Source organism: Alternaria dauci, chromosome 6 (genome assembly GCF_042100115.1).
Source record: "Alternaria dauci strain A2016 chromosome 6, whole genome shotgun sequence".
NCBI lineage: Eukaryota > Fungi > Ascomycota > Dothideomycetes > Pleosporales > Pleosporaceae > Alternaria > Alternaria dauci.
This window is the reverse complement of record NC_091277.1, coordinates 1,164,891-1,187,557: the sequence shown is the minus strand read 5'-3', so window position 1 is coordinate 1,187,557 and position 22,667 is coordinate 1,164,891. Positions and strand designations below refer to the sequence as shown.

General features: G+C 51.9%; 7 protein-coding genes across 7 annotated transcripts; 6 read left to right on the top strand and 1 right to left on the bottom strand.

Annotated features, from left to right (window-relative positions):
• Positions 1–817: 817 nt before the first annotated feature.
• Positions 818–1,507, top strand: ACET3X_006737 (uncharacterized protein; the record flags this gene model as incomplete). Its single annotated transcript, XM_069452899.1, has 1 exon — positions 818–1,507. The coding sequence occupies one exon, from the start codon at positions 818–820 to the stop codon at positions 1,505–1,507; it is 690 nt and encodes a 229-aa protein (XP_069305505.1).
• Positions 1,508–3,957: 2,450 nt separating this feature from the next.
• On the top strand, positions 3,958–7,897 carry ACET3X_006736 (uncharacterized protein). Its single transcript, XM_069452898.1, has 5 exons — positions 3,958–4,306; positions 4,371–4,665; positions 4,720–4,886; positions 4,935–5,186; positions 5,250–7,897. The coding sequence occupies exons 2-5, from the start codon at positions 4,373–4,375 to the stop codon at positions 6,176–6,178; spliced, it is 1,641 nt and encodes a 546-aa protein (XP_069305504.1). The 5' UTR covers positions 3,958–4,306; positions 4,371–4,372; the 3' UTR covers positions 6,179–7,897.
• Positions 7,898–10,064: 2,167 nt separating this feature from the next.
• On the top strand, positions 10,065–12,086 carry ACET3X_006735 (uncharacterized protein). The gene has a single exon (XM_069452897.1). It carries the CDS (start codon positions 10,830–10,832, stop codon positions 11,718–11,720), a length of 891 nt encoding a protein of 296 aa, XP_069305503.1. The 5' UTR covers positions 10,065–10,829; the 3' UTR covers positions 11,721–12,086.
• Positions 12,087–12,485: 399 nt separating this feature from the next.
• Positions 12,486–13,347, bottom strand: ACET3X_006734 (uncharacterized protein; the record flags this gene model as incomplete). The annotated part of the gene is made up of 2 exons (XM_069452896.1): positions 12,486–13,057; positions 13,110–13,347. The coding sequence occupies 2 exons, from the start codon at positions 13,345–13,347 to the stop codon at positions 12,486–12,488; spliced, it is 810 nt and encodes a 269-aa protein (XP_069305502.1).
• A 678-nt stretch (positions 13,348–14,025) lies between these two features.
• On the top strand, positions 14,026–18,236 carry ACET3X_006733 (uncharacterized protein). Its single transcript, XM_069452895.1, has one exon. It carries the CDS (start codon positions 14,510–14,512, stop codon positions 18,008–18,010), a length of 3,501 nt encoding a protein of 1,166 aa, XP_069305501.1. The 5' UTR covers positions 14,026–14,509; the 3' UTR covers positions 18,011–18,236.
• Positions 18,237–18,459: 223 nt separating this feature from the next.
• ACET3X_006732 (uncharacterized protein) lies at positions 18,460–19,863 on the top strand. The gene is made up of 4 exons (XM_069452894.1): positions 18,460–18,651; positions 18,703–18,767; positions 18,825–18,859; positions 18,914–19,863. Exons 1-4 carry the CDS (start codon positions 18,592–18,594, stop codon positions 19,732–19,734), a joined length of 981 nt encoding a protein of 326 aa, XP_069305500.1. The 5' UTR covers positions 18,460–18,591; the 3' UTR covers positions 19,735–19,863.
• An 810-nt stretch (positions 19,864–20,673) lies between these two features.
• On the top strand, positions 20,674–22,316 carry ACET3X_006731 (uncharacterized protein; the record flags this gene model as incomplete). The annotated part of the gene is made up of 2 exons (XM_069452893.1): positions 20,674–20,957; positions 21,011–22,316. The coding sequence occupies 2 exons, from the start codon at positions 20,674–20,676 to the stop codon at positions 22,314–22,316; spliced, it is 1,590 nt and encodes a 529-aa protein (XP_069305499.1).
• Between the last annotated feature and the right edge of the window lie 351 nt (positions 22,317–22,667).

Sequence of the window (22,667 nt, the reverse complement as noted above, 5' to 3'; positions counted from 1 at the left end):
GCGTGTTGTTGAGGATGCAGCTTCGCCGCTTTGCGCATCCTCCAGCCCCGCCTATTTCCTACAGTCGTTCTCACCACTCCATGTGATGTAACCGTTGCCTGCGCCTTGTGTCCTTGACTTCAACAACACAGTGAGTGCACCGAAGCACCATTACCCTGTCCGTCAAAGTTTTCCTGAGGATGCATCGCTCCAGCCATGGATTGATCTCGCTACTACGCACCAGGCCGCTTCCACCGCTCATCACGTCCTATGGCCTCTCATCCCAGTCAATAGTCTAACCATGCCAATCGCTACGCCCCACATTCTATGAGGACCTGCCGGAATGTCGTTCAGAGGGCAGTGCCCCTTGCACATGTGCCGATATTCGCGAGGTAAACGGATCAGCTCATTCGTGGTCGGGCAGAAGTATGGCAGCGAGCATGGTTTTGTTCACCGCAGCCGTTACCCTCTCTTGTGGAAATAGAGGGGTTTGCGGTTCCTGCATGGCTTATGGCAACCTTGAAAGGATGTACATATTTCCTCCATTCTTCAACAGCACATGGCCTGACAGACACCCTTAATGGGGAAGGTCTCCGAACTGCATGCCAAAATACCTTGCAGACAACAATAGTTATTGGAGCTCCTCCGCTGCGCCAAGCTTCCATATTAATATCGCTCGTCTAATGCTCGTTTCGCCCCGGTCGTCCCAGCAGCTTGTTTTGTGCAACTGTCTATCAATAGTCGCAATGACTGTCAGACATAGTTTGCTGACCCGTTGGACTGTACTTAAAACGCTCAGGCGAACTTTGTGTGGCTGTCCCGTCACTTCAAGCTCATCATGTCTCGATTGATCAGTACCCTAGCACACTCCCTTTGTGTATACGCCATCCTAGCAGCTGCTGAGGAGAGCAGTATTTCAGAACCTATCGAGCTGATCAGAGATGTTGCAATCATCGGCGGAGGTGTATCAGGCACATATGCCGCCGTTCGACTCCGCGAGGACTTGAATACGAGCATAGTGCTCATCGAACCCAGACCAAACCTAGGAGGTCATACTAGTACCTACCACATTCCCAATACCAACACTTCAATCGACTTCGGAGTTCAAAGCTACTTGCCGTACGGGCCAGCTAGCGATTTCTTCGCTCGCTTTGGGATCGCCACGGCGATTCCTACCAACCGGAGATTGACTGCCCTGAATGTCGACGTCGAGACTGGTGAGATACTGGAGGACTACAGCGCCCCAAGTGCGAATGCGACCAACGAAGCATTCCAGCGATGGCTTTCTATCACGTCAAAATATGAGGAAATCCTGGAGCCCGGTTACTGGGACTTCCCGTCTCCAGCGGACATCCCTGCAGATCTACTCACTCCCTTTGGTGAATTTGCCAAGCTCAATAAGCTGGAGGCTGCCGTCCCACGCATAGTGACAATATCTGGGGTGGGGTATGGTGGTGTTCGCGACCTTTTGACTCTCAATGTCTTACAGGCTTTTGGGGCGTCGCTTACGAGAGGTCAGTCAGCTTAGCAGGCTCAGCTAGTATACTACCTTTTGTTCTTCATGCTGAGGGAAATTTCTTGCTGTAGACGTACTAATTCACTGGGTTTAGACTTACTGAGCGGTACCTTGTTCAAACCGGTTGACAACAACGGTGTTCTCTACGAACGCGCACTGGAGCTTCTGAAACCGGATGTACTGCTATCGAGCACTGTACAGGATGCGGTGCGAACTGCCAACGGAGTAGAGCTATCAGTCAAACAAGGGGATACGAATTACGTGATCAAAGCACGTCGCGTTCTATACACTGCAGGGCCAAGTCTGGATAATTTGGCTCCTTTCCATCCTGACGAAAAAGAAACGGCTACTTTCTCGGAGTGGATCCAAGGAGCTGAGTTCGTAGGAGTTTTAGAGGCATCTTGTCTACCGGAGAATTACTCAATCACATATCTACCTTCATCAGCGGTACCGGCTGACCAGCTTGCGATCAAGGACTGGCCATACAGTTTGCGTCTGGACTCAACAGGGCCCTCAGGCCAAGGCCTTTTCCGCGTCGTTTTCGGTGCCAACTACACGGTGACCAAGGACGAGTTCACCAGCCTAGTCTTGAAAAGTATCGAAGACATTCAAAATGCAGGGACTGTCTCCTCAAACTGCGACGCAGAGTTCAAGGCCCTTTCAGATCATAGCCGGCCTTGGTGGCCGCAATCAGCTGAGCAGTTGAGAGCAGGATTTTTACAAGACTTATATGCTTTGCAAGGATATAGTAACATGTGGTATACTGGATATGCTTGGGGAGCACAGTACAGCTCAACTGTTTGGGCTTTTACTGACACTGTCCTTGAGAGAATGTTGGGAGATTTGAGGGACGGAAGCTGATTCGGATTATCAGCGCGTACGCATCGTGCCTCTCATGGCCCAAGTATGCCATGGATGGCTAGCTAGGCACACGTCAGGACCCAAATACTAAATGATACTTGATGCATCTGGGCCACTACCGGTAGTCTTCTCTGGATCCAAGTCTATTCAAATACTTCCAACACACATGTCCAGGACACACTGTGGGATGGGACTAGAGACATCGCAGCGTAATCTGAACTTATGATTTCATGAGAAAAAAGGTCGGCCTTGCGGATGAAGGGGGAAAAATTGAGGAAGAGCAGAGAAAGAGAGGAAACTGGCTGGGGTGTGGTCCCTCGATGCGTGATTGGGGATCACCGAACTTTATCGGATTCCTGCGTCACCGTCCCCACCACTCCGGGCTTCTCCACCTTCCTTTGTGTACCTCCTGCCTGTAAACCAACCTTTCCATTTTAGCCATCTTTACTGCAGCCAAAATATTTTCGCCTACGTCAATCGCAGTCTATTTTTCTCCATATGTTAGGTCTAGAGAAGTTGTGGACCGCGAGACCCAGAAGCTCATGAGGTAGAAGAACCAAAAGCAAACTATTCAGCAGATGAAGGCTAACCTGGATGTAATGAATGCAGCGGCCACTATAGCTGAGGATGATTCTGAAGACGAAGACGAACACTTCTGAGGTTTCGACCATTCTTGCAAAGATCCTCCTTTGTCCTCTCATAGCTGCCAAGCTCCATGCATTCGCATGCACGCCTCTTTTTAAGACCACTGTACAAATTTCCGCGTTATCCGAGCCTTCGCCTTCGCCTTAATCATTCAACGTACATACTGGAGTTCAAAGTCTTCATATTGGAGCTAAACGTCGATATACGCTTAACCAGTTGATACCTGTTCGGCCCAATCTACCGTAATCAGTCGCCAGGGGGCCCTTGAACGCTTATCCTTCCACTTTCTCACACCACATGCACTACGATACCATTGCCACCGACCCTAGAAACAAAACCTGCTCGCATTATGTCCCTCATATCTATCAGCGAATGGTGTTCTGGCTTATCTCTGCAGGCTGAGCATGCCAAGATCAATTAAGCTAGATGAAGCTGTATTGGCCGGGTATGGAGCGGGACGTGCAAGGATTGCAGCAGCTCTATATTTAGTGAAAATACTTTTTGACAATACTGACCAGGCTCAGAGTATGAAGGTGGCGTGTTGAACATATTCCAGAACTTCTGCGTAGTCTCCCGATCATTTAGGTTGCTTCCTGCCACAACGCGCCGCCGCGAGCGCCGACCTGATGTTCTAGAAACATGCTGCACCGCTATCTTGCTTATCGGCAAGATCGCCTATTGTCCCTGTGACAATAGAGTGAGATACAAGGGGTCAGCGTGTGGCAGGTAATCTGTGCATTTTAACTGACGAATAGAAGCCGCTACGACCTCACCACAGAGCTGCGTGGATGAGGCGCAGGATGGATCCAACCCTAACGTGGGCATCGCGGCATATACTTACCGTGTCTGTAGGGCCTTTGAGCTGTGCTTATCACGCTCGAAAGATGCGGCTGACTGGAGAAGAAATCCCTTATACATCCTTGGATATCTAGGTTACTCAAGCCTGAGTCTTCCATCTGGTTGTGAGACATTGACGTTAAGGCCCATTTTCGTCGACCATCTGCTCCAAAATCAGCCTCGATATGGCCTACCAACAACTACCTAAACTGCAGCACGCCGTGGAAGTGACACAAGTCAATGAGGACTTCACCCCGCCTTCGTCTACCCTGCAGAACTATGAATAGATAAGCGACTTCGACTTCAGTCCTACCAGTCCGCGTTCAACGGTTAAGTCACCGTCTATAAAGAAGCACGTACCACAGTGGAGTTCGTCTACAAACAGTACAGCTGTGACCTCAGAAGTATGTAGCGCAAAGTCTGATAGCCAGGCTGGATTGTCTCGTGCACGATCCTGGGCTTTCGAGAGTAAGACACGATCCTGTATGAATTTCATTCAAGATATGTACTGATATTATACACGCACTCATAGTTATGGCCGTTATCATTGGTCTTGGTGCCGTCGCCTCAATAATTGGTGTAGTATCGAAATACAATGGGCGGGCGTTACCTGATTGGCCTCACGACATCACCTTGAACGCTCTGATCGCTCTATTGGCCACCTTCGCAAACGCCGCCATGTCCGTCTGTCTTTCGAGTGGAATATCACAGGCCAAGTGGATCAGATTCAAGCAGGCGTCGACGCCGCTGTCTGATATGGAGGCCTTCGATGACGCTAGTCGTGGTTCGTGGGGTTCCATGAAATTACTGGGAACTGCTCGAGGAGGGTACGTCTCTAACTCCAGATTCGCTTGCGAAGTGACTGACCCACGTTCTATCAGAGTTCTCGGATCATTCGGAGCTACTGTTGCTGTTGTCGCCCTTGCTCTGGGGCCTTTCTCTCAGCAGATCGCAACCTATAAGATCCGAAGCGTGGAAAGCGACATAGGTGCCATCATGCCCAGGGCTCTCAACTTTACTCCTGCATTGGCAGGTAACACGAGCACGAGTGAGTAGTCGTTCGTTTTATGATACTGTAACACTGACTTTGTTTCAGCTGGTTTTGTGCCTATCCTTCCACTTAAAGCAGCAGTTTACAATGGCCTGTTCGCGGAAAACAACAGACCTGCAGCATCGCTACCATTCAAGTGCCAAAGTGGTACCTGCGTCTGGGAGCCTTTCGAAACCCTTGCCGTTTGTCACGAATGCACTGACATCAGCTCTCTCATCACGCGGTACTGTCCACCTGAACTGGGTGTATCACCAAACATGTCTTCTTGTGGGTGGCAAGTTCCGCAGGGAGCACATCGTGAGTAGCATCTGCCCACCGATTGTACATGAACGAGTACTGACTCAGTGTACCCTGATCTAGTAAACACCAGTTCTGATGTATTTAGTATGACGTCCTTCATACCATCTGCCTACGGAGACATGCCTCACTCTACGATGATCCGGCTCATCTTCATGGGTACGGAGCTCCAGGACACACCAGATAAGCTGAGCCCCTGGGCATCGCAATGTAGCCTGCAAGCATGTGCAAATACGCTGTCCGCGTCGGTCACCAATGGTACACATAAGGAAAACATCACGCATTCAGTACTCAACCATACTGTCGTTGACATGAGTTCACCTGATCCTACTGCCGACTATGGCGTGTACATCGCTGGTGAATCAGACGACACTGCGTACATGCTCGGTATGGAGGCGCTTTTGAGCATACGTGGCTGGTTTAGTGCGATCTTTACAAACGGCTCCGCGACACGCACGACTAGCGATTTCACCCGTAGTGTCACCGATCCAGACCGGGCTGTTGTGGTTAACCTCACAGTCGGAATTTCATCAGGCGAAACCTTCTTTGACACAGACGTCGTGACAGCATTCTACTGGAACTACTACGAGTATGCCGACGGAATCAATATGCTTATGAGCGATCTGGCTATATCGATGACCACCGCCTTCCGTGGCTTCAATGGCGCTGTGGAAACGAATGGGAAATCAATAACGGTGGAGTCATACGTCCACGTCCGATGGGGTTTCGCAGTACTACCGATCGCGGCCGTTGTGGCCACTTTGGTTTTCCTGCTCGCTGCGATGACAATGACACATACGTCGGGTACGCAAGTGTGGAAAAGCAGCGCGCTTGTTTCGTTCCTACATGGGTTGGATCACCAAACAAAGGAGAGGTTTGATACCAATGACAGTTTGGCAGCTAAGAAGAAACAGGCGAAAGCAGTCAAGGTCAAATTGTACACGGATGATCGAGACAATTCTATGTTGGGAGTAGAGAAGGCTGCATGCTAATTTTGACGGAGATTCATTCATGTTCCAATGAATAGGATGGGATTCAGAGCATTTGAATCTCTATACCCTGCTTCCGTGATCAATATCCTTGCTTTTTCTTCCTTCACTACTAATCTCGCTTTCCGTATCGCTGAGCAATCCGTTCCAAGCATCGTCATCAACACTATCCGCGTCTTCCTCTCGTCCAATATCCTTGTTTACCTTGACATTCACAAAAAGTATCCACAACCCGATATCATAAGTGATTCGGCAGATGCCAGTAGCTAAGAAAGCCACCCAAAAGTTATCGCTACCCGAGAGGAACCCTGTGATCGATGGTCCGACGCTCATGGCTAAAGTCCGCAACATGCTTGTGATACCCATAACTCCTGTACGCTCCTCGGGCTTCACAACTGCAGCAATGAATGCTGTACGTGGAGCTTGATCCATGCTATTGAGAGTAGCTCTGAAAAGTAGTAGGCTGACTGTCCAACCGACGCTTGAAGGAAGTGGGATAAAAGCGCTGGCTATCGAAGAAGGAAGATGCGTGAAGACCATGGTGTTGATCAAGCCGATACGTTTGGCTAGCGGTCCGGCGAAGATCGCGCCAACGGCACAGAGGAACTGAGAAGCTGAAGTGATATCTCCAAGCGTAGACTTTGAAACGTGAAATTTCTGGTCGACGTAGTAATTCATCAGCGAATAGGGTGTCATGCCGTCTGCTAAGCTGTCGACGGCTAGAAGAATCCAAAGCTTGTACATGACTGATCGTGTGGTTTTTGAAATTTGGCTGAAGTAGCTTTGTTTCTTATGCAACGGTGGGCTCCTGATATTTGCCGGTCGTCCTACATTCTCGCGGTCTTGATCGAATCCATCCGTTGTGCTTGGTGTCATGGCCTCTAGCAGTACCTCTTCCTCTTCGGCATCATGACCGCCACCACGTCCTCGTTCTTTCATGTCCGCAGTCTTCTCCCCAGCAGCTTCACATCTGCTACTGAGACCAAGACAGAGAATACTTCCAAGCACCCCGAAAGCTGCATAGCCCCAAAATAGAGCATGGTATGCTTTGGTCACATTGCCGCTGCTCTTCTCGAGAGCATGTACTGTTCTTCCTGCGACTTCCGCACCAACAGCTCCAGCCATGGTTGTCGCTGTGACATACCACGAGAGTACGTCGCTCCTTGTTGTCTCATCTGTCAAACCACTCAGTATGCTCTCTTCGACAGCCCTAAAAGGGCCACAGTCCGCACCAGTGACGGAAATGATGCCAAACACCGCCGCGACCAGAAGGATAAAGAAATTCTCCGACAGAGCAAATGCAACACCCGAGCAAGCCATCATTACACTACCCATGAACAGAATCCTTCTCCTTCCGAGCTTATCCGCTACCAGGGTAAGCAACAGTGACAGTAGGACATCTCCCAACAAAGTCAATGTCATAAAGACTCCAATTCTCGAATCCGGAAACTTGAGCGAGGAGAAGAAAAGAGCGAGGATCAATGACGGAATGCCTGCTGTGAACATTCTTAGAGACCGTAACGTGATAATAATGTATGCATCTCGTCCTGTTGCGTTGAGGGATGTAAATCCGAGAAATCCGGCGATTCGCGTCAAGGCTGTAGGAGCCATATTGGTAATGCGTGCTGCGTCGTAAGTTCGTACTCAAAGGGCTTGGAACAATGGCTGGTAACAAAATACAGATCCTGTATCAATTTTTGGGTTTTTTTCTACAGAGATCGGATAAAGAACGGTTGGAGAAGAACGGAAAAGGTCTCATCCTACAAAAGGCTGGCGGCAACCTGCGTTGTTAGTGTGAGCGTTAAACCCGAGACGGGTTTAAACTAAGAGACTGCATCTTGCCTGACACCCTGACTCACACCTGAACATGTGCGACGCCATCGAGTTACGTTCTAGATCATTTTTCGACTATTGTTCAACGGCGTCAATACCTCCGTTTGTTGCCGTCGTGCTCGTTCGGCGATGCTGCGCGGCCGACTGTCGCCCCGCGGTGATTGTGGAGCTAGGTCACGTCATTGCTAGACTTTCGATAGCGTGTCGCGTGCCTCGAACAGCTTCATCACATACGCGACACACGGAAGTGGAGTCTGAATTATCGACGAGACTTTCTACAATGTCTCCAGGTACAGTGAGATACTCACGCACCTTTCTCGTACCAGCATGATGGACAGGCACCCAAAACAAGATCTGTACCTGCTGTTACTTGTTAACTAGAATTCTCGTCTCCTCGATCCCCAGTGATTTTTGATTTGGCCACAAAACATTTGTAGAACAGACGCAAGATTGGAGGGAGTATGTGCAATTGGTCGTCTCATAGGGAAGGGGTGGGAAGAAACAAAGGTACCTACGATGCAGATAGATCGCTTCCAGCATAGCGATCCTTAATAGAGAGAATATTATCATCTTACAGAATATCCCCACACGTATGTCTAGTTATCATCTACGTTCCATTGGGTACAGGAGCATTGTACAGAATTGCATCAGCAACTCAAAGAGATATCCTAACAGTGGAGATCGGCATTTTCGGTATTCGAAACATCCAAAGATAGGTTACTTGCGCACATGGTCCGACTAGTATTAATGGCCAGTACAGATTTAGAAGATTCTTAAGACCTGTTGTGTGAGCGGCTCAAAGCCGCTCCGAAATGTGGCAATACCGCAGACTTCTTCAACCGCAGGTGAAATAGGAAGATGAATGAGCTACATGGCCGTTGGGTGGCCCAATTGAAGTTATATAGACTGCCAATTGGTTTCGATTGGGGTGTGGGCGATGGCTTGACTGAAGGCGATGTCCAGCCTTGCTGGGGCTCGATGGTTGGCATGAAATTCGGGCTGTTGATTGTGGAAAGCAATACTGCCGCCCGGGAGGCCGGAGTGACAAGATCGGCTCGAGGCTGGCTTGAAAAAAAGAAGCGGATTCAGCCTTATAGAGCTATCAGAGCACACTTGACCATGTCCCGTTAATGGATCGGATGACTCCGGTGCCTGAGCAGTAAGCATATCTGTCGTGTAGGGACTACCTAGGTAAGCCTACTGGTATAGACCGAGAGATCGCAGACAATCGCCGATCGCGGGTGCAGTTCATCACAGGTTTAGGTGGACTGAGTATGAAGATGTTGGGGAAGGGGGTGGGATGGAGGACAGCGCTCCAGGTATCCGTGTGTCAGCGGAGACTCCGTGATTCATGGTGGGCAGCCAATCTTGGATGATGGCGAATTCTCCACTCTCCGTCTACAATACACCCTCAGAGACTGAAAAAGAAAATGGGCCACCGTCGCCACCCCTGCATCGCGAGCACCTTTTGGTGGCGCAGTGCAAGAACGCTGACACTGGCGGCCGGCAAGAGCGGTCCCACGGAAATGTTAAAAGTCGCACAGTCTTGGCTTGCATGGCATGGGCTAAGTTGGAGTAACCCGGCAGTAGGCAGGGCAGTAGAAGAGAGAGTTGGACCAGTGGTTCCTCGTGCATGCTTCGTCCCGCGGCATCCATGTCAAAGATTCGGGCCCGGATAATCGGCGGCGGCGGCGGACCTATTGGTCTTTCATGCGCTGGGGTACAACTCACCCGCCGTCGCAGGTATGATGACACCAGGCCTGGTTTGACAGCGAAGAAACAGACAATGGTCGTGTCTTGCATGCTGCGAGGCTTGCCATGTGCAGTGAAGCTTATGCTTAGTCTGCATGCTAAGCTGGCGGCGGGAGATTCAATAGGGTGGCCGAGGTCAGTCTGGCGAAAGAACATAAACTGGGGATCGTCGGTGTGAGCCTTTGCATAGCGGCCTTCAGGGTCTGGTCCCTGTTGCTACAGATGTGGCCATTGTGAGGATCCAGAACAATAACGAGCCATAATCGTGCATGTGCTGGCGGTGAGAGTAGAGGGCCCTGAACGCGCGCGAGAGAGAGAGATTCCATGTCTGATATCTGCCTGCTCCCCCTTTGATGCGTGCTGTTCTTGTTCGTGTTCGTGTTCGTGTTCGTCTTCCTCCCCACCACCTCTTCGCCCTCTTGGACGTCCAGACCCAGCCAGCTTGTGTTGTGTGGTAGCGGCTAGCTGCACCGTTTTTCCACATCCTCGCCGTGCCGCATTCTTGTCGCAAAGCGCCATCCACCCTTCCCGACCAATCTCGCAGCAAAAGCCGGGGTCTCCCCTCTGGCCCGCAAGATCTGCAGGATAGTGCAGCAGAGAATATAGGACCCAGCATCTTCTCCCTGCAAATCAGCGATTTTGCAAATATCATTCACGGGACCGACTTTGGGAATTTCACACGCGCAAGACAGCAGAGTCAGCTGTCAGGTACCCGGTGTCCACCATTCCGAAGAGCGTCTGATAACTAGTGGGAGAGCTAGGCGGCGTCAGAACGTGGGAACCTTGGAAACAGCGGTCACGCCCGAGGTCAGCACACACACTGGCCGACTCCTTAGTAAGGAGTAAGTTAGAGAGAGGTGCCGGGTGAGGCGGTCACATTCTGCGACAACCCACTTTCCGCTGTTCTTCCACGCTCGACCCTCAAACGCGCAATCTGCCGGCGACCACGACAGCACATCTACCCACGCCTCCTCCCTCGCACCGCCGCGACACACTTCCCTACCACCAAACTTCGCCTTTGCCACAGACAGCACAACCCAAAGAGGCCAAAAGCCACACAACAGCAACCATGCATCGCAAAAACCCCATCAGCGTGCTTGTCTACAACACGCTCTTCCCAACGCCGTCCCCCACCGACCCTCCCTCCTTCAGCGCTCATCTCTCCAAAAACTTGGTCGGCGAAGTTCGCATCGAAACGGCAAACTTCTACGGGTCGCTCGACACCATCGAAGCGCGGTACCCAGGCCTGAACTACGCCTTCCAGCCACATCGGAAACGTCTTGGACGCTTCCCGCACCACAAGCGCCTCTTCGATGCTTTCGATCGGCTTGGGCTGACCGAGGCGGAGATACAAGGCTTCTGCAGGTGGGAAGGCACCCTGTGGGCCCGGGAGCGATATGAGCGGGACGAGGGCGTAAGAGTAGTAGACACAACGGGTGTGGACATAGGGGCATGGGTCGACACACGACGAGCCTTCTCTTCACGGAACAACGGGGCGGGAATCAACGTCAAGACGGACATTGAAGTGGAGATTGAGGAACTAGAACACAACCATCACCACCGCCACAGCCAGGCTACACGGCTCATGCAACAAAATAATGGAGGCGACACGGAAATGCCCGATTCTTCTTCCTCTGCCGACGAAGACGAGGACGAAGAATCAGATTCGGATTCAACCTCCAACGAACTATCCTCCTCAGTCGGCTTCTCGCTGAACGCGCGTCTGCTCCACGCCGCCGCCCTCCGTGAATCTTCTGGCGCCATGAACATACCAATGGACCCGGAATGGGAACAATACCTCAAAGAAGCATCGGAGCGCGGCGAGCTCAACATTGACGCTACACGAGAGGCTCTCCGCACCATGGCTGGCCAGATTGCGCAATTGCACCAGTCGACGGTCGAGGCCGAGGGCAGTGAGGCCGTGCCTCAAACGTTCCAGCCACCTGCTGCTCCGGCTTAGGAGCTGGAGTTGGGCTACAGCTGGATGATGGATGTCGAGGTGTTGGAAGCGGCTATTATTATGTTTCAGGATGCTTTCTGACCGAGGAGATGATAACGACGACGATGATGGTGGCCCATCTTCCAGGAAGATTGTTCATGGTCTTTTTTCTTTTTTTCCTGCTCTCTACATGTTCACTTTTCTCACTTTTCTGCACTGCATGGCGTTTTCTCTCCAACACAATGGCGTTCTGACGAGGGATTTGCGGGTTCTGCATGGGCGATTCGCGAGATACCCCAGATTTTCTGCTGGGCCCTTTTGTTGTTGTTCGGGTAATGATTCTTTCACCACTTACATAGATCGGCGAGCCTTGGATGAGCAACAAGGGGATGGGATTCGGCATGCACGGTACCCAGTCATAATCCATCATGTTTAGATGTTCAATCGGTTTCTTGTGCTATCTTTGGTGTCATTGTGATGGTCGACGACTCTCTCTAGAGAAGTGACGGTTGTTTGGGTCGATGCAGTAGAGCCATCCAGTGCTTACTGATGCTCTCCTGGCTGTTTCGCTAAGAACACCTTCCCTCCTAGCCTTGTAGAAGCTAACCGGACCCCAGTACTGTGCTCTGCATGAAGTCCCTCAGTCCTCTGCAAGCATCATTTATCATGGATAAGGCAGCTTCCTGTACCGCCCAGTTTTTGGAGAGGGGTAAGCTGTGAACACTAGGACGCGATGTGGTTGCAGCATGTGTTGTAGTAGCCTGAGGCACTACACCCATTGTCGCCTTACCGCCTTCCCGAGTTGCCGAAGCTGAATCCTCCAGGTCCCCTCTTAGTGCCCCTGGTAGTTCTGCCATTGCCGCTGTCGTCGTCGATCTCCATGGCATCGTCACCCCCCATGCCCATTAAATTCCGCTTGCCGTTATTCTTCTCATCACCAACCTGCATGACTGCCTCGAATGCTCGTTCCTTCTTCCGACGCATCTTCTCCCGTTCCAAGGCCTCCTTCTTTACCTTGGCAACTTGCGCCTCCAGATCTGCCAACGCTGAATCGCAACGTTGTGACCACGACTGCAGAGTGTTTTGGAGTGTGGGGAGTGATCCTGGTGCGAGGTCGCGCAGTGGTGAGATGGATGTGACAGAAACAAGCGAGTGTGCGGGGTCGAGTGTGGCGGTAATGAGGCCGGAGTAAATGGCAGTGGTGATGAGCTCCTCGAGAGCACGCGTGGTGGACAGTTCAAGTGCTGCCATGAGGTGCTTGTAGGTAAGAGTGGCGTGGGAGTGTGAGAGCGGTAGTAGCGAGAGCAGCAGGAGCTTCTGGTGTTGCTGTGCTGAGAGTTTGGGGAGATTAGGATGAGCTTCGTATGGGGTCAGCATCACGATACAGTGTTTGGGCGATTGCCAACATACCTTTGTAGTCCTCCCAAGTTCCCCAAGCGAAGATCTCGAGCAGAGTGAGAGATGAGGCGTACTCTTCTGAGCTCCGCAGCTTCTGGATGTTCGGCGTCTGCAGTAGTTCGGCGAAGACGTATGTGTTTGGCGCACTGGTGGCTTGCATGATCAAGTCCGATGCTGCTCGCGGAGAAGTTGCGGACTTGCTGAGGGCGAGGAAGGGCTCGAGAGCGTTGAGGGCCTTGGTTTGCTCCATGTTGGATCAGTGTAGACGTGGTAGCATCGGCAGGGGCAGAGGTTGCAGCGTGGATGAATTCGCCAATGTATAGCGGAGGACAAGCAGGCAACTACGTATGTGAGGTGTGAGGTACGTCTCTTGGCAGTCGCGGTCGGTCGCGACTGCCCCGCGCGACTGTTCGACCCCACCCGCCTTCACGCTCGGACTTGGTCCCATTCAGCGCGTTCGATTCTCTAGAGCAACAATAAAGCTTATCAGCTGCATTTTTCTTCTTCTTGCAGTAAGCATCCAAGCTCGCCATGGATGTGTCAGAAGCCTCCTTGCGGTCAGCGACACAGACCTTTTGCTCGTATCCGACACCGTGTGCTCCGCAGTCACGAGTTGGTTTGTTCACCACACATTATCAATCAATGGTGCACGCACTTGCAGTTTCCAAACACACCAGGTCCGGCTGACCTGTGTGCGGTGATAGAGTGACTGTGCACCCTCTGACTATGTGTAAACGCCTCGCAGTGGCACTTTGTTTTGTTCGGTTAAATCGGTCCCGATCCTGAGGCTGCGCGTGTCTCACCTGAGCATCAAGGAAGGGTTTTACGTTCCTTCCTGTTTCACATGCCAAGAAGGAAACACTATCGTCTAATGGCTGCGTCGCAGCAAAGCCAGCCCCAGATGCTAGATATCGCACATAGTCTTAACCTTTTGTCCGTCAGCCTGCGGACATTGAATTTGCCCTGCACCGCATAGCGCTTATACTCTGACAGTTTGGCCTTCAGCTCGCAGCGGCCCTCTCGCAATCACGGCCTATCACCATCCTTCAGGCGCGCTCTAGCCTCCTTTTGACAAGCCGCGGCCCAGGGCTTTAATCAGCAGTGGGACGGATTGTGGCTGCTGCACTCCGTTCATCAATCGCCATATTAATAACTTCGCCATCTGGCGCTACCGGAAGCTGGCCTTCCTTTTTGTTCCCCGAGTCCGTTGTCCTTTCGTGCTTGCAACTTCACGCTGTCGCAATATCGCCGCAGTCTATTCCACCGCTCCCGCGCCGATCCTTCCGCCTCGTACGACCCGCCCTCGCCCCCCAATTTGACCCGTCGAATGCTTGCGTCTGGCCCAGCATCGCAGCCTCCAGTTTGCAATACCGTCTGAAATCGATAGCACCGAAAAGAGTCCCTAGCCAAATATGGCGCCTCCGGCGACAGCGACGGCGCACATGGCTACGACAACGCTGAAAGTCGAAGGCATGACATGCGGCGCATGCACCTCTGCCATCGAGTCGGGCTTCCAGGGCGTCAAGGGAGTAGGGAATGTGTCGATAAGCTTGGTCATGGAGCGTGCCGTCATCCAGCACGATCCCGAAGTCATCACAGCGGAAGAAGTCAGGGAGATCATCGACGACAGGGGGTTTGATGCAGAAGTGCTCTCGTCGGATCTACCAATGTCGCATAGTGCAGATGATCATTTCTTGAGCGATTCCGAAGATGAAGAGGACACGACAAATGGAAACATCTCCACCACCACACTCTCGGTTGGCGGAATGACATGCGGAGCGTGTACATCCGCCGTGGAAGGCGCTTTCAAGGACGTAGCTGGACTCAAGTCTTTCAGCATATCACTTCTCTCTGAGCGCGCTGTTATCGAACACGACCCTACGATTATATCCCCGGAGAAGCTGGCCGAAACGATAGAAGATGTTGGCTTTGACGCGCAGGTGCTGGATACCGTGGCCGCGACACCAGCACCGAGAAAGCACAAGGGTCGGAGACAACAGAAAACAATGACGACGACTGTCGCTGTTGAGGGCATGACATGTGGCGCATGCACTTCGGCCATTGAAGGCGGGTTCAAGGACGTTGAGGGTGTATACCAGTTCAACATCAGCTTGCTCGCCAATCGTGCCGTAATCGTGCACGATCCCTCCAAGCTCACCGAGGAGCAGATAGCAGAGATCATTGAAGACCGTGGATTCGACGCCAAGGTCTTGTCATCCGTCGACGGTAGCATACAGCAGTCATCAACAGCCAACGCACCTGTGCAATTCAAGATCTATGGATTGCCCAATTCCAGCGCTGCTCAAGAACTCGAAGGATTGTTGCGAAAACGATCTGGAATTACCTCCGCAACCGTCAACTTTGGAACGTCAAGGGCCACTATTCAACGTGAGCCTCAAATCATCGGCCTGCGAGCCATTGTGGAGGCTGTAGAAGCAGCGGGATACAATGCGCTCGTCGCGGACTCTGAAGACAACGACGCCCAACTGGAGTCTCTCGCAAAGACCAAGGAAATTCAGGAATGGAGAAGGGCCGTGATCTTCTCCGCCTGGTTTGCAGTTCCCGTATTCTTGACCAGCATGTTCATTCCCATGTTCCTGCCATTCATCAACTACGGCGGTATTCGTCTCATTCCCGGTCTATATCTTGGAGACGTTATATGTCTGGTCCTCACGATCCCAGTTCAGTTTGGCATCGGAAAGCGTTTCTATGTGTCGGCGTACAAATCGTTGAGCCATGGTTCTCCTACGATGGACGTTCTTGTCGTGCTTGGCACCTCGTCCGCCTTCTTTTTCAGTATCTTTTCGATGCTGGTATCGCTCTTGATTTCCCCACACACCAAGCCGACGACACTCTTCGACACTAGTACTATGCTGATCACGTTTATCAGCTTGGGCCGTTACCTCGAGAACAAGGCAAAGGGTCAAACTTCAAAGGCACTTTCTAACCTCATGTCCCTAGCCCCATCTATGACTACTATCTACGCAGATCCTATCGCCGCCGCGAAGGCTGCTGAGGGCTGGGATGTGAAGGAAGAAAAAATGGAACGTAAGTCGACTGATGGCAATGCTGTTGAAGAGCGAGTCATTGCTACCGAGCTCATCGAGGTTGGCGACGTAGTCATTGTTCGCCCAGGAGACAAGCTTCCCGCTGACGGGACAGTAATACGTGGAGAATCGTACCTCGACGAGAGCATGGTCACGGGTGAAGCTATGCCCATCCTCAAGAAGAAGGGCGCACTTGTTATGGCCGGTACCGTGAACGGAAACGGACGTCTGGAGTTTCTTGTCACTCGAGCCGGCCGTGACACTCAGCTCAGTCAGATTGTGCGCCTTGTCCAGGAAGCGCAGACAAGCCGCGCGCCGATTCAACGCCTTGCAGACACCGTTGCCGGTTACTTCGTCCCTATCATCATCACTCTCGGCCTTTCAACCTTCGTTGGATGGATGGTACTCAGCCATGTCCTACCCTACCCGCCCAAAGTCTTCCTTGATCACGCTAGTGGCGGCAAGTTCATGGTTTGCATCAAGCTCTGCATCGCCGTCATCGTCTTCGCCTGTCCATGTGCCCTGGGTCTTGCGACACCCACCGCTGTCATGGTTGGTACAGGCGTTGGAGCCGAGCAAGGTATTCTCGTCAAGGGTGGTGCTGCTCTTGAGACTGCCACCAAAATCAACCATGTCATTTTTGACAAGACTGGTACGCTTACTGTTGGCAAGATGAGTGTGTCTCAAGCCGATATCCAAGGAGGATGGGAGAGCGGTGAAAAGAAGAATCTCTGGTGGACGCTCATTGGACTTGCGGAAATGGGCTCCGAGCATCCCATTGCCAAAGCCATCGTTCTCTCCGCGAAGGAGCATCTCCGTCTGGGACCCGATGGTAACTTGGACGGCTCTGTTGGAGAATTTGAAGCTGTCGTTGGCAAAGGTATCACCGCGACGGTCGAAGCAGCCATGTCTCGCGAGCGCACCCGCTACAAGGTCCTTATTGGAAACACGGCCTTCCTCACCTCTGAGGGAGTCAACGTCCCGGATTTTGTTGAAGAACCTCTTACACCTGCTGCGAATGCTAAGCCTCGAGGCGGGTTGCAGAACCGCTCTGCTGGCATCACCACGATCCATACCGCTATTGGCAACACCTACACTGGCACGCTGAGCTTGTCTGACACTATCAAGCCCTCGGCTCGCGCTACAGTTCTTGCGCTATCACGTCTAGGTATATCATCTTCCATTGTTACTGGCGATACTTCCGCTTCCGCCCTTGTTGTGGCAGCGGCGGTTGGCATCGACGCTTCAGACGTCCACGCTTCGTCCACACCTGCCGACAAGAAAGCTATCGTGGAAGACCTCCAGTCTCGCGGTAAAGTTATTGGCATGGTCGGAGATGGCATCAATGATTCTCCCGCGCTCGCCTCTGCTGACATTGGCATTGCCCTTTCTACTGGTACAGATGTCGCTATGGAAGCTGCGTCTATCGTCCTTATAACCAACACGGATCTTCTTGCCATCCCGGCTTCCCTAGTGCTCAGCCGTGCTATCTTCTTTCGCATCAAGCTCAACTTGGCGTGGGCGTGCATGTACAACTTCACTGGTCTTCCTTTCGCAATGGGCTTTTTCCTACCCTGGGGCCTTTCACTACACCCAATGGCTGCTGGTGCGGCGATGGCATGCTCATCCGTCAGTGTCGTTCTCAGCTCTCTACATCTCAAGTTCTGGAGCAGACCTAGCTGGATGAAGGTCAGCGTACTAGATCCCGGTGCGCCAATCGACGAGAAGGAACTGGAAATGGAGAAGCAGAGTAAAATTGGCGTCTTCTCCACTCTCAAGGACTGGATCAGTGATGCGTGGGCCGCGAGGAAGAGGAACAAGGAGGAGACCAGCTACATGCCGTTGAGGGACATGGGAGATCAGTAGTCTTGAGGCTAGTAATTGCGCTTTTCTGAGACAAGCAAGCAAGGTGGACGTTGTCGTTGTTATTATTGGTGAAGCGTTTAGGATACCACGTCTTCTTGTTTTTTCCTTAGTTATTAGTATTTTGTCGTCATTTTTCCCTATTCCCTTTTAGGGGGTCTATGTATATAGCTTCGGACTCCTGATACCGTTGTTCCAGACTTGTCTATGAATGCAATCTGATTCGCAATAACGTACCATTATCGGCATGTGAATGAGGAATATCCCAATCTAACGTACTTGGTTGTCAAAACAGCAGATCTACTAGAGGGGCGTGATCTGATAGTCAAAGTGCTTGCCCGATAGAGTAAAATGAAGGATGGCTGCCGTGCGCGTGACGATGTCGCGAAGCGCGGCGGCCAGGGTCCACCAATTGGCGTCACAAAGATAAGCCAAGTTGAACAACACAACACCGCATCGGCTCACACTAGAAGTCTTGTTTGCCCTATTCGCTACCCAGGATTTCCCGGAAGACACTTGCGACCGTGAATAGTGCCGAATAAACCTCCACCTCCGCCCACAGAAACGCAAACAGGCCTGCCAATATGGGGAGGAATCGAGCCGTGTCGAATGCTTCGACGCGGAGCAGCGAGCCGCCGTTACAAGTAGGTATGGACACGGTTTGAGCTTGCGAGAGCAGTGCTGAGCAGGCACAGGAGCTGGGGAGCATGTATGATTACTTGGCAAAAGTTGTACTGTTGGGACCCAGCGGAGCTGGCAAGTAAGTTCACGATAAGAGTAGCACAAACGATGAATGCCGAATAACCAAGCCTCACAGATCTTGCCTCCTCCACCGCTTCGTAAAGTCCGAATGTACGCGACATTCCGACCTCTGCCATCGACAACCCCCCCACTAACAACCTGCAGGGCGCGTACTATCCAGCCAAACGATTGGGGTAGAATTCTCTTCTAAGATTGTCCATATCGCCGACCGCCGTCGCTCGCCCTCGTCTTCGGCCTCGCGAAAACGGATAAAACTTCAGCTCTGGGATACCGCGGGCACAGAACGCTTCCGCTCCGTCTCGCGGTCCTACTACCGTGGCGCTGCTGGCGCAATCCTCGTGTACGACGTGAGCAGCTGGCGGAGTTTTGAGCAATTAAAGACGTTTCTGGATGATGCGCGTGCGCTAGCTGGACCGAACATTACAATCATACTTGCCGGCAACAAGAACGATGTTGAAGACGGTGTTCCCATAGGCATGAGTGGGGGATACAGCAGTTATGGCAGTACACCCGGTTCAGAGAGCGGACTCCCACCACCCACACCATCATCACAATCAAGTCGGACACCGAGTCTAAACGCAAACCTACATGCGAGTTATACTATCGCGCCCGATGGCCGGGAAGTCCCCGCTGAAGTCGCATCGAGGTGGGCGGGGCAGAATGGCATACCGGTCGCGGTGGAGGTTTCCGCGCTGAACGGAGAGAACGTGGAAGAGCTGTTCAATCGATTGGCGCGAATGATCTTGACCAAGATTGAGCTTGGCGAGATTGATCCTGATGATCCTGCAAGCGGTATACAGTATGGTGACTTGGGTTGGGATGACGGTGGCGGGAGTGTCAAGAGTGGGTTTGGAGATGACGGCGTGAGGTATCGGAGAAGAGGGAAGAAGACGGGCGGGTTGGGCGAATGGGAAGACGTATTCAGGCTTGGTGGGGGCAGTAGGAGAAGAGGAGGATGTTGCTAGCATATTGGGAGGTGGGATGCAAGTCTTCTTGCGACATGGCATCACTTGGCTTCTGGTTTATATATGCAGCATACCCCAGGTGTTTACATGCGTTCATGGATAGATTGACGATGTAATGTGGAATAGAAGACGTTCACTTTTGTTATACACTTCGGTCTCAGTAGCTCAGTTGCAAGTCACACATCTTCCTGCTCAGATCTATTGGCCACTTTGGCGCTATGCGATATGCTGGGTCGCGTCCAGCATACTGTACTTCTTGATTGCACGCTACGCGGGAACTTGTCGATCACATGTCACCCACGATGTCGGAACGCGGCGGCTTGAGGCTTAGCGCGACTTTGCAGCGATCGCGACGTTGGAAGTGTCGTCATCTAGAAAAGAGATTCCTGCGTGCACGCCGTCACCGCTCTCACCATCCGAGCAACGCCATTCGCATCGAGCAACAAGCCAGCAGCATGGCCGATTCCAAGTCCGCAACACTCGGGAAAATTCTTGAACGCGCTGAATGCTTGAAATTTGACAGAGAAAACTCTGTATCCGCCGGAACGCGTCCGAAACCTCGGCTTCCCACTTACTTTGCCACAGCATGGATCTCACTGGCCAACTTCGGAGGTCGCGTGCTTCCGAGGATGTCCCTGGCAGTAGCGCGGCGTGTTAGCATGGCATTTGCGTCACTGCCATGTCGTCCATGATCGATATATGCGCAAGTGTGGCCGGTTTTCGATCCAGAATCCATTTCAATTCTGTTGCACACTTTCCATAACGTTACTACGGCTTTCCATACGAACCGTCCATTTATTGTGTAAATCCTCGGTTAACCCTTCTTTTATCGAAGTCGCCTCGGTCACACTGTCGTTCCTACGGGCTTTTAGATCTCTTACACGCGGCCTGCCCTCGCGCCTCCCGATCGCAACAGCAAGCCCGCTTGCGACCGCCAACATGGCCTGGCTTGATCGCCTGAACCCAACACCGGCCTTCCCGGCACATACGGGACCCTACAAGGTCGGTTCTGTAGATGTAGAAATACCCACAAGCGACCTAGAGAGCCCGAGTGCGAATGCGCCTCCTGGAGACCTGCCAACTGTAGCTTTCCGCATCTTCTATCCGTGTAAGCAGGACAGTAATGAGAAGGCTGTGAGATGGATACCGAGTCCGCAAAGGGAATATGTCAGTGCTTATGCGAGGTTTTTGGGTGCGAATAGCGCCTTTGCCGGTGTGTTCTCGTAAGCAAATTGAGACAGCTCCCTTGCTGAATATATCGCTGACTATTTTGTAGATTACTACCCCAGTTGTTGTACTACATTTCTATGCCTGTACACCAAAACGCCGAGCTCCTCGCACCTCCACCGAAATCCGAAAGATGGCCTGTCATGATGTTCTCGCATGGTCTGGGAGGAACAAGGAATGCATACTCGCACATCTGCGGCTCACTCGCAAGTCATGGAGTCGTAGTCGTTGCGACAGACCACCGTGATGGCAGCTCACCTCTCGCAATCCATCATACTCCAGAAGAAAAAGAGAAGAAAAAGCGCGTAGAATACAGGTCAATTGCTCACAAGCCGAGCACAGAAACATACGAGGCAAGAGACGAGCAGTTGCGAATACGGTTATGGGAGTTGGGCATGGTACACGATGCAGTGCTGAAGATCGACGAGGGCCGTCAGCTCAAGAACGTAGCGCAAGACCAACCTCATGGTAAGAGCGTGCTGAGCATGTTCTCGAACCTGCTAAACGTCCACGAGCCGGGCGCGATCAGTTTTGCAGGCCATTCCTTTGGTGCCTGCACAATGATTCAGTTCGTCAAATCAGTTTACCACTGCCCCCAGACACACATTCCACGCTACAAGCCGCTATACACGCCATCCGAGGACTCGAGCCTAGTTCGCCAGATTACGCCGCGAAACCCAGTCACTCTTCTAGATCTCTGGACCCTACCCATCCAGAGTCCTGACACTGCCTGGTTGCGAAGCCAGCCAATGCCGTGTTATGACGCTCCAACTGGCGGCAAGAATCTTCTCGCCATCGCATCTGAGGGCTTCTTCAACTGGGCTTCCAACTTCAGAGAAACGAAGCGCATCGTCGCTAAGCCTTCTTCCTCACAGTCGAAATTCCCCGAGCAGCCTGGTCCACACATCTTCTACCCAATTGCTTCTGCCCATCTTTCCCAGAGCGATTTTGGCGTCTTGTTCCCCTGGATAACAACAAAGGTGTTCGGCGCCAAGGAGCCTGAGCGGGTGCTCAAACTCAATACCCGTGCCATCTTACAGGTCCTGCGTGATAATGGCATACGTGTCGCAAACACAAGCGCGTGTGATCTAGAGCTCGATGAAACTACGGCCAAGAACAACAGCCTAGCGCAAGACACCGCTATCCTCAGTCGAACTAAAGACAGTGTTCGCGGATGGGTCAACCTAAGTGCGGACCTGGAGGGAGGTCTCGACCTCTCTGGCGCTGACAGAGTTGAGGGCAAGAGTCTGGTGGGTACGCCAATGGAGAAGGTCGGTAGTGATGGCAAGGGACCAGGAGAGGCTATGGTTGAGGGTGAGGCACTAGGGCAGGTTGTTGAGGAGAATGTGAAGTAAGCGTTCCTTGGTGGATGCATTTCGGATTGGCGTTTCGCATAGCGTTTTTTTTCTTTGCTATGTTGGTATACATACCCAGAGCATATAGAGTTCAAATCGTAAGTGATATTATTTGATTTATAAAACTCGGGTATGATTGGTTACTCTTGATCCATGTTTTTCTATTTTTTTAAAATAAAAATATTACAGAAACTGTACTATATAGTGCTGATTGTGGAACAATTCGATATATCGAGTACACCAGTCAGTCTACTCTGCCGCTGCCTTCCTAGGCTTCCGTCTCTTGCCTTGTTTCAGTCCTACTTCGGCCATTTTCCTGCGCGGTCCGCAATAATATTCACTGCGTCGATG

Excerpts from the sequence above, each read along its gene's own strand:
- ACET3X_006736 (XM_069452898.1), top strand. The coding sequence starts at position 4,373 with ATGGCCGTTATCATTGGTCTTGGTGCCGTCGCCTCAATAATTGGTGTA. Across the intron at positions 4,887-4,934 it reads GGCAGGTAACACGAGCACGA|CTGGTTTTGTGCCTATCCTT; the intron begins GTGAGTAGTCGT and ends ACTTTGTTTCAG. Across the intron at positions 5,187-5,249 it reads AGTTCCGCAGGGAGCACATC|TAAACACCAGTTCTGATGTA; the intron begins GTGAGTAGCATC and ends ACCCTGATCTAG.
- ACET3X_006735 (XM_069452897.1), top strand. The coding sequence starts at position 10,830 with ATGCATCGCAAAAACCCCATCAGCGTGCTTGTCTACAACACGCTCTTC.
- ACET3X_006733 (XM_069452895.1), top strand. The coding sequence starts at position 14,510 with ATGGCGCCTCCGGCGACAGCGACGGCGCACATGGCTACGACAACGCTG.
- ACET3X_006732 (XM_069452894.1), top strand. The coding sequence starts at position 18,592 with ATGGGGAGGAATCGAGCCGTGTCGAATGCTTCGACGCGGAGCAGCGAG. Across the intron at positions 18,652-18,702 it reads GCAGCGAGCCGCCGTTACAA|GAGCTGGGGAGCATGTATGA; the intron begins GTAGGTATGGAC and ends GAGCAGGCACAG. Across the intron at positions 18,768-18,824 it reads GGACCCAGCGGAGCTGGCAA|ATCTTGCCTCCTCCACCGCT; the intron begins GTAAGTTCACGA and ends CAAGCCTCACAG.